Source organism: Geotrypetes seraphini, chromosome 11 (assembly GCF_902459505.1).
Source record: "Geotrypetes seraphini chromosome 11, aGeoSer1.1, whole genome shotgun sequence".
In the NCBI taxonomy this organism is placed as follows: Eukaryota; Metazoa; Chordata; class Amphibia; order Gymnophiona; family Dermophiidae; genus Geotrypetes; species Geotrypetes seraphini.
This window is the reverse complement of record NC_047094.1, coordinates 32,162,809-32,177,501: the sequence shown is the minus strand read 5'-3', so window position 1 is coordinate 32,177,501 and position 14,693 is coordinate 32,162,809. Positions and strand designations below refer to the sequence as shown.

At 43.6% G+C, this 14,693-nt stretch overlaps 1 protein-coding gene across 4 annotated transcripts in view; it reads left to right on the top strand.

Moving 5' to 3' along the window:
• GSPT1 (G1 to S phase transition 1) overlaps window positions 1-14,136 on the top strand; it is a 132,804-nt gene extending 118,668 nt beyond the window's left edge. For all 4 annotated transcript variants that reach the window (XM_033914904.1, XM_033914902.1, XM_033914900.1 and 1 more), the window contains 2 exons: window positions 2,761-2,929; window positions 13,643-14,136. In XM_033914904.1, coding sequence (XP_033770795.1) covers window positions 2,761-2,929; window positions 13,643-13,695 — 222 coding nt within the window. In that variant the 3' untranslated portion in view covers window positions 13,696-14,136. The remainder of the gene's footprint in view (window positions 1-2,760; window positions 2,930-13,642) is intronic.
• Window positions 14,137-14,693: the final 557 nt, after the last annotated feature.

Sequence of the window (14,693 nt, the reverse complement as noted above, 5' to 3'; positions counted from 1 at the left end):
TACTCCAATCAGGAAAAATATGAAAATCAACCAAGATGACATATCCAATTACCGTCCTATCTCCAATCTATCTTTCCTAATGAAGCTCTCTGAAAAAATTGTCTTTGAACAATTGACGGACTTCATTGAATCCACAAATGCTCTACATCCAAACCAAACCGGTTTCAGAAAACATTACAGCACAGAACATTCAATGATTGGTCTGGTAACTAACATTCATTACTATCTTGACAACCACAAATCTGTTGCACTCTTTTCTTTAGATTTATCTGCGGCATTTGACACAATTGATCATGATCTGCTGCTTAGCCGTTTGCAATCAATAGGCATACAAGGACAAATCCTTGAGTGGTTAACGTCATTTCTATCTGACCGGACCTCTAAGGTCAAATTCAATGATGTTTTTTCTGAAAGCTTTACATTATCATATGGAGTCCCCCAAGGCTCTATATTATCCCCTCTTTTATTTAACATTTTTTTATCCCCGCTTATTACCACTGCACAATCACTGGGTTTCACAGCTTTTTCTTACGCAGATGACATCCAACTCATGCACCCTCTTAATCCTGAAAAGGCAGAAGAAATAAAAAATATCAACGACAAACTTGATCTAATAAAAAACTGGCTACTTGATAACAAATTATCCCTGAATGCTCAAAAAACTAAAACAATGCTTTTTACATGGAAAAGTGACATAACTCTAAAAACTCCATTCTTACTAGATGACTCCCCTCTTGATTCTGTTTCTCAAATGAAAATTCTTGGGGTAATAATCGACACGGATCTTTCATTTCATTATCATATCAGCGAAACAGTCAAATCCTGTTTTTACAGACTCCGTCTTTTACGCTCAATTTCTACTTTCTTAGACCCAAAATCTATAAACATTTTGATTCACTCATTAATTATTTCAAAATTAGACTATTGTAACTCTCTCCTAATAAACATATCGCAGAAAGAAAGGAGACGACTACAAATCATACAAAATACCGCTATTAAATTAATTTACAAAGCTAAGAAATACGATCATGTCACCCCCTTACTCATCAAATCTCACTGGCTTCCAATCTCTCACCGAATCACCTTTAAAACTTTATTCCTAGTTTATAAAACTTTAATATCAAACGAACCCCTTTTTATATCAAAAATGATAGTTCCGTACAATCCTCCGCGATCCTTAAGATCATCTTTTTCTAACCAACTTTCAGTCCCTTCATTAAGAATTATTGGCACTAGACGTAAAGATATGTTTTCAGTGGTAGCCCCCTCATTATGGAACTCTCTCCCAAATTTTATTAAAAATGAAAAGGATCTTGTCTCTTTTAAAAAATTGTTAAAAACCTACTTGTTTCAAGATGCATTTGACTTATGAAATGATCTTTTTTTTAAACTCATATGTTTTTAAGATTCTCTTCTCCTTTTCTTCTTTTTTTTTTTTTTTTTTTTTTTTTTTCCCTATTTATACCTATTGTACTCTCCCCTCTATGTAAATTTTAACAAATAATGCAACTGTAACTTTCCCCTTCCTTCCTTCTCAATCATGTTTGTCTAAATTTGTTTTGTCAACTGTCCAAAGTAGTAAAATTGTATGTATTACCACAATCTGCTGGTTTTTAAATTGTACATCGCTTAGAAATTTGTAATAAGCGATACATCAAATGTAAATAAACTTGAAACTTGAAACTTGAACTTGATCCTTTGATGGATAAAAATCCTAGTAAAATCATTAGGATTAGAGAATTTTGCACGGTCTTGTGGTTTGGAAGATATTTAGCGATTACTTCATTCTGATGGTCGGGAATTTTCTTCTTGCTCCCATGTTCATAAATCCAAACACTTATTTTTTATGACAACAAAATTAGAAATATTAAACCAAAAAATTGGACAAAAAAACTCTACAAACAACTATCAACAGATAAACATAAAAAGTAGAGTTGTAAATAATTAAAAACAGTTGAATTCTTCCATAAAATGACAAATATCATCCATGATTAATAACTATATATCTCCTTGTTGTAAATTTACAAAAAGAGGGGAAAAGACCTGTACATCCCTCAAATTATATCAGACAGCCAAAGCTGATCAAGTGAATGGGTCACTTTGTAATCATAGGTCATAAAAAACCCTCTTTACACAGCATAAAGTTGTTGATCTTTAAGTCTAGTTGATCGGTGCGCCTGTGCAAATCTCAGCACACAAGGGCCTCATCTGGCATCATTAGCAACCAAACTGAGGAAGGGAACAATCAGCACAGTGTTGGTTGAATCTTGGGTTGCAGTATGTTGTGATAGTGGTCATTAATCTAAAATAGGTTTTCTCTTTTGCTTTGTGCTCTGTGAATAAATAATAATGTAATTGTGCCTTTGTCCTTACTTTTGAATATGGTAAATGTTTTCTTTGGGTATTGACTTGGAAAGAGGGAAGCCACTGCTTACCCTGGATCAGTAGCATGGAATGTTGCTACTGCTTGAGTTTTGACCAGGTACTAGGGACCTGGATTGGCCACCTTGAGAACAGGCTATTGGGCTTGATGGACCATTGGTTTGACCCAGTAAGGCTATTCTTATATTCTTATGACACATTCATTCCCTAATTCAATGAATATTTGTGTTGTCTTTGAAAAAATGTATTTTACTGTCTTCCTCTTTAATTAGATTGCAAGCTCTTCTGAACAGGGTCCATCTAGCAGCACTGTGTATGCCTTTCAGCACTATAAAAATGATAAATAATAGTAGTAATTACTGTACTTTTTATTGGTAGGCCTTAATCTGCCTGGTAGACAAAAAGACAGGAGACAAAAGTAAAACAAGACCGCGCTTTGTGAAACAAGATCAAGTATGCATTGCTCGTTTAAAGACAGCAGGAACCATCTGTCTTGAGACATTCAAAGATTTTCCTCAGATGGGTCGCTTTACCTTACGAGATGAAGGTAAGAACACTTCTGCAATTTATACTTCTTGTCTAAATCTATAATTTTGACTTTATAAAAAGAAAAAAATTCTAAGCTAACACATGGATGCAATGTTTGATCAGGTGCTGATTTTGTATGAGTTAAAGAAGGTGAGCTGTTAGAAGATATTTAAAAAAAAACAAAAGCAAGAAATAAAAGGAGCATAAAAAGGTCCCAAGGCTGCCTTTTTGTAAGGCGTTGTATGTAGGTCTTCGGCACGTTTATTATGAGCTCTTCTAAAAAGCAGAAAAAGTGCATTTTTTTTTTGTAGGCGGCGAGCAGTGGATCTGACCGGCATGTGCAAAATGTGATCTGGCTACCTCGAGGGGGAACCAACATCAGTTTTGCATGTAGGATGCAGGGCTCCACTTTGTGTGTGCACCGCTCGCCAGCAGGGGGCAGAGGAGACACCTGGGTTTCCCCTGCTGTTCACACCAGGGTTTCCTCACCAGCTGGTGGTCAGGAAGATTTGGCGTTGCTGACCGCCAGGGGGGCTGGGGATTCCCTTGCTGCTGCAGTAGCTCCATGCGGTCCTGCTTTAGCAGCGGGGTCTAGTCAAGCCTCGTTGCCATTTCTTCTTTCTGAAGACAGTTTGTTGGCGGGCCTTCCCTCAATTTTGGCGTGAAGCATGGCCATTTTGCCATCAGCCTCAGGCAACTTTCTTCTTGTCTTAGAACGACAGGAACGGGTCTTACATGTGTCTTCTGCTTTTGCTGTGAATTCTATATTGACGCCTGGGGGGGGTTTGCCCTTATTTTGTGTTGGCCCATGTACAAGGCTTATTTACAGGCATCTGGGGTCCTGCTTCTGTCCTGAGGGTCTCTTGGTCTTCTGGGGAGTCTTTACCTTCCACAGCTGCCCCATTCAATCTCCTGATTCAGCTGCCTCTGTCCAGCCCCCTCAGCTATCGTCTAAGCGGCCAAGGGGTACTTGGAACAAGGATCTTTTTATGACTGATTCGGTTTCACCAGATGAGGACTTGGATCTTGGGGTGGATCTCTAGGGGGAGTCTGATCATTTGAATGGTGGATTTTTGGAGGTGCCAGCTGGCGAGGATATATTGGTTGTGCGCATTTTTCACCGGGAAGAGCTGCAGGAGCTTATTCTTCAGGTGTCAGCGGCTTTGCACTTCGAGGAGGAAGCTAAGGACCCCTTTCGAGTTGTGGACCTTTTGCTGCGAGGGATCCGGTCAACATCCCACTCTTTCCCTAAGCATCAGGATATTGGGAATGTAGTGTACGCTCAGTGGAAGATTCCTGACATGCCTTTTCGTTTGGTGCAGTCCATGGCCAGACTCTACCCCATTACTGCTGGGGATATAGATATTTTTAAGTCTCCTGTGGTCAATGCAGTGTTCTTCACTATCACTTGAAGATATACAGTGCCAGTTGAGGGTGGTTCAGCCCTGAGAGACCCTCAGGACTGTAAGATGGAGGCTCTCCTTAAGCAGAGTTTTAATGTGGCTGCCTTGTTTGTGGAAGTCTTATAACCCGGGCTTGTTTCCGGTGGTCTGAGCGGGTCCTGGACCACGAGGCGGCTGACCTGGTCCTTAGTGAATCAGGAGGTGGCTAAAATTTAGCATAGAGCTTCTTATCTGTCTGTTGTGGCCCTCGGAGTGGTGACCTGCAGTACCCTGTGGCTTTGGTGTTGATTGGCGGATGCGGCATCTAAGTCTAAACTCAGTAAATTTCCCTTTCAGGGCTCCTTTCTCTTTGAGTAGGAGTTGGATAAGCTGGTTCAGGCCTTGAGTTACTCTAAAGTGCCTCGGCTGCCAGAGGACCAACCTCGCCAGGCTTCACGGCGTGATACCGCCCATCGGCATTTGCTTGATTTTGATAGGTACCGCCCTGGTCGGGGAGCAGCCCCTTATCCTTCCAGAGGTTGCTTCTTTCAGCGCATTCAGTCCTTTCAAGGAGCATGTCGCGGGGGGGGGGGGGTGAGACTCCTCCAGGGGCTCTTCTTCGGCCCACCCAGCCCAATGACTTGCTGCTGGTCCTTCCCTGGTGCCAATCGGAGCTCTGTTGTGGGCGATTTACCACGGATGGGTTAAGATCACAATGGATCAGTGAGTCCTAGAAGTGATTCAGGACAGCTATGCTCTAGAATTTTTCCATTCTTTGCCAGATCATTTTCTCTCCTCTCCTTGTCAGGCAACTTGGAAGAATAAGGCTATTCGGCAGACTTTACTCTGGTTGCTGGACCTCAAGCGATGGTCCCAGTGCCTGCTTAGGAGATTCATGCAGGCAGGTACTCCATTTACTTCGTGGTATTCAAGGTTTTATTAAAAATTTGATTAATTGCCTATTAACAGTCTAGGTGATATACAATTAAATTGAAGGGATCAAAATTAAAATAATTAACAAGAACCAAACATGGACAAGACCCACAGACAAATGGAAAACAAGAGGGTAGAGGGTGAAATACAATATTTTAGAAAAGAAAAGAAAACAGTTAAGACAAAAGAAGGGGAAGGGGAAAGTTTGTTGAGAGCTGCCTTTTCAAAGATTGTAAGAATTATGGTGTAAAAGCATCTCTGTATCCAAGAAAGAGGGTTTTTGGGCCCATTTTGGATCTGAAAGGTGTCAACAGAGCTCCCCAGGTTCCATCTTTTCGTATAAAAACTTTGAAATCCGTAATTCTTGCTGTCCAGCCTGGAGAATTTCTGACTTCTCTTGACTTGACGGAGGCGTATCTGCATGTTCTGATTTAGGCCTCCCATCAGCAGTTCTTTGCGATTTGGGGAGAGCATTATCAGTTTTATGTGCTTCCTTTTGGTGGCAGTAGTTTAGTGCAAGGAGGGCATTTTGGTTCACTCCTATCTGGACGACTAGTTGATTTGAGCCAAGTCGTTCCAGGACAGCACCGGGTTACAACTTGTGTTGTGGAGTTTCTGCAATCGCTGGGCTGGGTGATCAACCTCTCCAAAAGCCAGATGACTCCGTCTCAGCACTTGGAGTATCTGGGTGTTCTCTTTGACAGCAGCTTGGGGGAGAGTATTCCTTCCAGAGACCCGGGTGTGCAAATTGCAGGCAGTTTCGCTCCCTGATGGATTGTCGATGCCTGCGGGTGCAGGATTTTCTGCAGATCTTGGGGTAGATGGCGGCCTCCCTGGAAATGGTGAGGTGAGCTCGGGTTCACATGCTTTCTCTTCAGTATGCGCTTCTTTGGAACTAGTCACCCCAGTTTCACAATCTGGACTCTCCTGTACCTCTTCAGGGGTTAGTTTGTTGCAGCCTACACTGGTGGCTACAGTTTTGCAATCTGGTTCAGGGATTGAGTCTCGATCAGCCCCAATGGACAGTGCTTCTCACAGGCAACCAGTCTCAGTTGTGAGGCTCAATGTCTCAGTCACTCGGCTCAGGGCAGCTTGTCACCGGTGGCGGCGTCCTGGTAGATCAATGTTCTGGAGACCAGAGACATTTGGCTAGCATTTGTAGAATTCCATCCTTGCTGGAGGGCAAGCCAGTTTGAATTCTCTCAGACAATGCCACGCTGGTGGCTTATGTCCAAGTTTATTGTAAATTTGATTGAACGTATTACAACAATAAAATAGGGGTAAGAACAAAATTAAAATAGACCAATTTTGCTCAGACAAACTAAATAAACAAAATAAACGTACTAAGAATGAGCAGGAGAGGGAGGAGAATTACAATAAATACAGGAAAGAGAACGTATATGGGAGAAAAATAAAAGGACTAAGGAGATCAATGAGAAAAGAATAGTGGGATCATTAGTCAAAAGCATCAGTGAATAGGAAGCTTTTTAAAACTTCTTTAAATCAGCAGAGGGGAACCAAGTCATCTGATGGCATGAGAGGCCTCTTTTCTCATGGAGTATGTGGAGGCTCATCTTCTAGACATCTCGGCTTCTCACTTAGCCAGAGTGAACAATGTCCATGCGTACTTCTTCAGTCGTCATGCGCTCGATCCCGGTGAGTGGTGTCTCGGACAGGAAGCATTCGAGTTGATTGTTCAGTCATGGGGCCAGCCATTCGTGGACCTCATGTCAACAAGTGTTAACACCAAAGTGCCAAGGTTCTTCAGTCGGTGCAGGGATTTCCAAGCCTAGGGGCTGGATGTTCTTGTGCAGGCTTGGCCGACTAATGGCTTGCTGTACATCTTTCCACCTTGGTCTGTGGTGGGCAGAGTTCTTCTTCGGATTGTCCAGCATGCAGGTCGCGTGATTCTTGTGGCTCTGGACTGGCTCAGGCCCCCGTGATATTCAGATCTGGTTCATCTGCTCTTGGCAGATCATCTCCTGCTGCTCCTCTTGCCCGATCTTCTGACTGAGTCCCATTCCAATGTTCGATCTGGGTCCCTTTTGTCTTATGGCTTGGTTCTTGAAGGGGACTGCCTAACTAAGAAAGGTTATTCAGAGAAGGTGATCTCCACCCTCTTGTGTTCTCGGAGACTTTACACCTCTCAGGCTTATGTGCGTGTTTGGCATCTTTTTGAGGAGTGGTGTTCACACGTGGCATAAGAACATAAGAATTGCCGCTGCTGGGTCAGACCAATGGTCTATCCTGCCCAGCAGTCCACTCACGCGGCGGCCCCAAGGTCAAGACCAGTGCTGCATGGTTTCCCTTCGCACTTCTTTGCCTCACCTTGGATTTTTTGCAGGATGGCCTGTAGAGTGGCTTTGCCTTGTCCTCTCTTAGGGTGCAGATTGCAGTTTTGTCTTCTTTTCATGATCTGTTGCATGGTCAGTATTTGGCCTCTTTTCCTGATGTGATTTGTTTCTTGCGGGTGGCAAAATTGCTCCGCCATCCAGTTCATCTGTCTGTACAGACCTGGGATACCAATCTGGCTCGTTCCGTGCTTGTTCGTCCACCTTTTGAGCCTCTCGGTTCCTGCACATTGAAGAACCTTACTCTTAAGGCAGTCTTCCTGGTGGCTATTATTTCCGTGAGATGCATTTCTGAACTGCAAGCCTTCTCTTTGTAGGCCACCGTTCTTGGAATTTGCTAAGGAGCGGGTCATGCTGCAGCCAGTTCCTTCTTTCTTCCGAAGGTGGTTTCACCTTTTCATGTCAACCAGTCTGTGGTCCTCCCTGTCTTGAATAGAAGCAAAGACAATTGTGCAAATTGGATGTCCTTAGGATCTTTTGTGCTTATGTTCAGCAAACCCAGGAGTTCCGTCAGTCGGATCATCTTTTTGGTTCTTCTCGCAGGTCCTCGTAAGGGGGACAGTGATATCAAGGCTTCCATTGCGTGTTGGATCAAGGAGGCTATCGCTTCGGCATATCTTCAAAATAAGCCTGTTCTGGATTTTCTTAAAGCTCATTCCACTCGGGGTTAGGCAGCCTCTTGGGCTGAGAATTTGTTTGTGTTTCCAGTGGATATCTGTAAAGCTGCGGTTTGGTCTTCTCTCCATTCCTTTGTTCGTCACTACTGTGTGGATGTTCAGGTGCGTCAGGATGTGGTGTTCGGTGAGCATGTTTTTGTGGTGGCCCTTCGGGGATCTCACCCATGATGGGTACTGCTTTGGTCCCAGCTGCTTTTACCTGCTAAATTTCTTTCTTTTAGTCCCTCCAGACCAGCACATACACCAACCTGTCGTTTTGTTTGGTGTTTTCTCTCCAAGAGTTATGGTTTTTGCTGCAGGTTGTTGTTGTCTTGGTTGTTGGGGAGTATATTAAGAGCAGCGGCACTTGGTTCGGCTGGTTTAGCTGGCGAACTGTGGGGCGTTGCTGGAAAGTTCTTGTTCTAATCAGTATCCAGCTTCCAGACCGATTTGGACATTTTCCTTTGTCTTCTCCATGTAAGTGTGGAGTTGGTATGTTGTTATTCAGCCTAGTTAGTTTCTGCTTGGCTATTCATCAAACTGATTGTACTGTAGCCAAAACTCAGTGTCACAGTCTCCACCTGCTGGCAGAGGAGCGTAAACCCATCAGTTTTGTGCCAGTCTGGAGGGACTAAAAGAAAGAAAATTAGCAGGTAAGAACCTAATTTCTCCTTTTCACTTCTGGTTATCTTGAAACCAAACTAAATTATGGCCCTTGAAGACAGATGATTGTTATGCTTTCAGTTAGTTTTTTTTTTTTTACCAAAGCAATTAGCCTTCCTGCCATTTTCTTTTTATAGAAATCCTTTTCTGAACTGATTAATGTGAAAAATGTATAAAATTATTTGTAGCCCTCTCCTCAGAATGCCATATATACTCAAAAATAAACTGAGATTTTGGGGCCAAAATAAGGCCCAAAAATGGGTGTCTCTGTTTATATTCAGATCCTCAAATCTTCATGCTTCCCTACCTGGACCCATTGCAGGCCTCCCGTAGGCCTGCCTTAATCCCTAGTGATCCAGCGGTGAGCCAGGACAGGAGCAATCCTACCTGTGTCCCAGGAAGCTGTTAACCACCCAGTCTCTCCCTCCTCCCGGACCTGTTGCAGGCCTCCCTCAAGCCCTGGTGGTCCAGCGGTGAGCCGGGACAGGAGCGATCCTTCCCGCATCCTGTCCCAGCCAACTGTTAACAGCATTGCTTCCCTTCTGCCTCCTGGATCCCTCTCCAACATACCTTTCGAATCCTGGTGGTCTAGCAGTAAAGCAGGGCAGGAGCATGTTTTTTTTGGGTGGAGGGGGGGTTTCGCTGCTGGCCTTGTGGAGCCACGATCAAAAATGGCTGTGCAAGTTCCTGGGGCAATCTCATGAGACTGTGATAACTTGCAAGACTGTCCTGGGAATGGGCGCAGCCATTTCTTATTGTGGCTCCATACAGAGCAGGAGCAAAGAAAATCACTCCTGACCTGCTTCGCTGCTAGATCACCAGGATTCAAAATGTATGTTGGAGAGGGGTCCAGGAAGCGGGATGGTTAACAGTTGGCCAGGACAGGACGCAAGAAGGATCGCTCCTGTCCCGGTTTACTGCTGGACCACCAGGGCTTAAGGCAGATTGTGGGAGGCCTGCAACGGGTCCAGGAGGCAGGATGGTTAACAGTTGGCCAGGACAGGATGTGGGAAAGATCGCTCCTGTCCCAGATCACTGCTAGGTTACCAGGGCTTATAGGAAGCCTGCAGTGCATTAGAGGCTGGGTGCAGAGCTGGACAGGAAGGAAGGAGGCCTGGGTGCAATTGCACATAGCCCCCCCCACACACACACACTAGTTTATATTCAAATGAACCTCCTCCCCCCCCCTTTTTTTTGGGGGTGGAAGGTTACTTCAATTTATAATTGGGTCAGTTTATATTCAAGTATATATGGTAATTTAGGTTGAGGACATATGCTGTTGACATCTCCCTAGTTTAAAACTATATATGCATTGCTCATTAATACTCTCTCTGTGCAAAAGTCCTGCATCATGTGGTGAAATTTGAGTACTTAGTCATTTGAGACTCAGTTAACATAATTTAAGCTACTAACAGCATAATTTTTTCTGAAAACTATAATTCCATGTAATTTCATGAAATTTCTGGTAATTCCTTGATAACTGTGACTATTCAGTTACATCAGATTGATTAGAATGATTTTGATAACAGGCATAAGAGTTTGTGTGAAAATTGAATCAAAAGTCACCAATCAGCAGTGTAGCATTTGCAGAAAATCAGAATTTATATTTTTGCGCCAACAGCATTTAGCTTCACTACATGGCGGGAAATATAAATTTCTGGGATTCCTGCAACTGGTATCATTCAGACTGATTGACCAGCGACATCAATAGCAATGAAGTCCAAATTTCAGTTTTTGCTGGAGGAAAACCGGGTTTGAACAGTGGTGAAGAGTAGTATTCCAGCAGGCAGATTGTACAGCAGGCAATCAAAGTACAGTGATCAGGGTGCGATAGGAGGAACACAGGATAAACAGTGTTCAGGTTAGAGAGTTGCGCGGGGACAGAAATCCCACCCGTCCCCGCCAAAGTCCCACCCGTCCCCACCCGTCCCCGTGAGGACTCCCACCCGTCCCCACGAGGAATCCCTCCGTCCCCGCGAGGAATCCCCTACATCCCCACCCGTCCCTATAAACTACAGAAATAGTTATTTCATTTAATTATGCTACTGAATTAAAGGCTCTGGTAGAAACCCATTTAAAAATAAGCAAAAAGACTTTATTAATTTGGAAATATTAATTGGAAAGAATACATACTTTGTAAACGGGTTTCTACCAGAGCCTCTAATGTTTATAAATTTTTATCAACACAACTAATATACTACTTTATCCTTAAGCAAAAAAAAAAAAAAAAAAATTTTTTTCCTACCTTTGTTGCCTGGTTTCTGCTTTCTTCATGTTCTCATTCAATTCCTTCCATCCACTGCCTCTCTTCTCTCTGTGTCTTCCATTTGCTCTGTTACTGTGCCTCTCCCATTCTCCCCCCTCCCAAATTGGTCTGGCACCAATCTTTTTCCCTCCGCTCCCCCCATAGTCTGGCACCTCTGTCTTCTTCCCTGCCAGCGTCTTCTCCCCATTCCCTCTTCCCCATTTCCTTTCAGTGTCCTTCTCCCCCACCATCTTCCCCATGTCCTGTCAGGCAGCATCCTTCTCCCCCCTCTGCCTTCCCCATGTCCTTTCAGCATCCTTCTCCCCCCTCTGTCTTCCCCATGTCCTTTCAGCGGCCTTCTCCCCCCCCCCTGTTTTCCCCATGTCCTTTCAGCGGCCTTCTCCACCCCTGTTTTCCCCATGTCCTTTCAGTGACATTCTCCACCCCTTTGTCTTCCCCAGTGCTTTCAGGATCTTCTCCCCCCCTCTGTCTTCCCCATGTGCTTTCAGCATCCTTCCCCCCCCTCCTCCCGTTTACCCCATGTCCTTTCAGCGTTCTTCTCCACCCCTTTGTCTTCCCCAGTACTTTCAGCGTCTTTTCTTCTCCACTCCACCTTTCCTCCCTCCCTTTGTGGCGCTTTCGCACCCGACCGACAACAGAACAGGCCCGGTCGGACAAATCTCCCTGTCCTGTAGCCGCGAATCTAAATTACCTTCTTACAGCAGCTGGAGTAGTGAAGCTGCTGTAAGAGGTAATTTAGATTCGCGGCTACAGGGCAGGGAGATTTGTCGGCAGGGCCTGTTGTCGGTCGATCGGGGGACCTGACCGGCTGTGCACATTCTCCGGGGCGGACCATCCCCTCCCCCCTCTTTCGTACGCCATTGCCTTCTTCCTACCTGCCCTGCCGCACACAGCCGACTGGAAGTCTTCCTGATGTCAGTGCTGACGTCGGAGGAAGGGAGGGCTTTGCTTAAGCCCTCCCTCCGACATCAGCGCTGACATCGGGAAGACTTCCGTTCGGCTGTGTGCTGCGACAGGGCAGGTAAGGAGGAGGAGACTACCCTCGCGGCTCGAGTGCACTGCGATCCAACCCCGCAGGAACCCCGCGACCCTAGGGGGCGTCCCCACGGGATCCCCGCGACCCTAAGGGGCGTCCCCACGGGATCCCCGTGACCCAAAGGGGGAACCCGCGGGATCCCCACGGGTCCCGCGGGATTCCCGTCATCCCCGTGCAGCTCTCTAGTTCAGGTCAACCAAGAAAGATGAGTTACAGACAAGATTGAGAGTTGAAACACACATCTCTTGACAATAGGAAGCTGATGTCACCTCAGTTGCTGAGTGAATGGCAGGACAAGTGCTCAGCCATGGTTAGTACAGGTACAGTGAGGCACAGGTGCCTGGAATTTGTTTTGAAAGTGTGTAAGCTAGGAAAAAAGCACTATTGACTGTGCAGCAAAGAAAGTGAAGAATGGGCTATGCAATACGGCACTTGGACAAAGGAAATTTGGGCGAAGGTGTTATTTAGTGACAAGCGTACTTTCTGCATCTTGGGTGATCAGTGCAGAATGTTTGTACGCAGATATCCAGGGGAAGAATTGAAGCCCGACTTCCTTAATCTATTAGTTAAGCATCCTACAAAGGTCATGGTATGGGGATATATGGCAGCAAGTGGTGTTGGTCAGCTTCACATTGTAGAGGGCGTGGTGAATGCAGTGAAGTACATTGAAATCCTGCAGAAATGCACGTTGCCTTCAGCAGAGAACTTGTTTCCTGGTGCTTACTTCTTTCAAGATGATAATGCACCATGTCATTGAGCAAAAACTGTACTTGAATGGATGAGAAAGAAGGAAATGAAGACAATTGATTGGCCTGTTCAATCACCAGATCTCAATCCAGTTGAGAACCTGTGGCACAAGCTGTCACTGGAAATATTTTTTTTGTAAATAAACGGCCAACAATGAAGCAAGAGCTGATTGTGTCGTTGATTGAAGTTTGGAATAGGATTATCACCTACAAGCAGCTGGTCTACCCTATGCTTATCTGCAAGAGCAAAGGCTGACCAATTAAAAATTGAAAGTGGTAGACAGGACAAAACAGCCCTCTTCAGGGCTAACTATAGAAATAAAAGTAAAACTAATAGTAATATAACAGAATCTGTTATTACAATTTAATATCACACAGCCATACGAGCACAATACATATCATTGCCAATGTTCAACAAAATTTCTCTGGACTGAAAATTTCTTTAAAACTGCACCATTATCAAATATACATGTAGAGTAACTGAACATATGATAGTAGAATGGAAGATTAAATAAGATAATATATAACAAATGACTACATAGCTTAAAGCGCATCAGCCAAGTCAAGTGATGCAGGACTTTTGCATTCCATTAGTAGGACTGTGGAAATTAGTTGTATTATTTTTGTACATTTTATTTTCCTTTCATTAACTTTTTAAATGTGAGAATTGGCATCTAACTTGAATTCTTCTCCATGTAGGTAAGACCATTGCAATTGGAAAGGTCCTGAAATTGGTCCCAGAGAAGGACTAAGTATTCTCCTTGATCCCGCACAATACCGTGAGGAGAATTGACTGCAGAAGTCCACTTCATACCGCCTTTTACTTTCTACCCGTTGATGAACTCTTCCCTATATTTTGCAAAGACAGATTTCTCAGCAAAAGTCCACATTATGTCAGCTTTCTCATATTGAGAGCTCTACTATGCCACTGTTGAATTCCCCCGAAACAGTATTTTTTCTTCTTAAATTCTGCTTCCTTGGAAAGAGTCGGCAAGAGCTTTGTAAGTGATGTGGACATAAATGCCTTCAATAATGAAAATCTAAAAAGATTTTTTTTATGTGTAATATTCTCCCTGTTGCATATTAAGACGTCTTATCTCAAGGCAGACCAATTCAGAGTGTGCAAGTGTGTGTGTGCGTGCACATGTTACAAGAGAACTACCATGTTAATAAAATATTAAATTTGAAACCATTTTCTGTATTGGAATTGCTTTTGAATAATGTGTTTTCTTTAGATGTAACACTGTGCATTATTTTTTTAATTTCCAATTAATTTATTAAATATTACTTGGATTTTTTTTTTTATTTCCTCTCCTTCACTACACACATGCACACATACACATGTTCTGCGGTTATGTATAACAAAAAAATTATAGAGAGCCATTTGGATTTGGAGAAATTGTTGCCTTCCTATTTGTTCATATAGTTTGTTCTTAAAATTAAGCAAATAAATAGGAAGGTGGCAACACTGAAAACAAATTTGATTTAGAATTATTTTAATACAGGTACATAAGTACAATAGGTGATTCAAATAATGTTTTGTATTTTGTTGAATTTAGCGGTTTTGTACCTAAATATTGCCAACTCAAAACCAGAAATCAGGGATATTTGCAAAACTTCAGGTCATGTCTGCCACTTCTTCGGTTCTCACTTGTTTATAAAAATGGGACATCAAAGAACCTTTTATTTTTACAGGTTACCTAGCTGAGTCTTTTGGGTACATTTTGAAGGCTGGTTTATTCTTCCCACT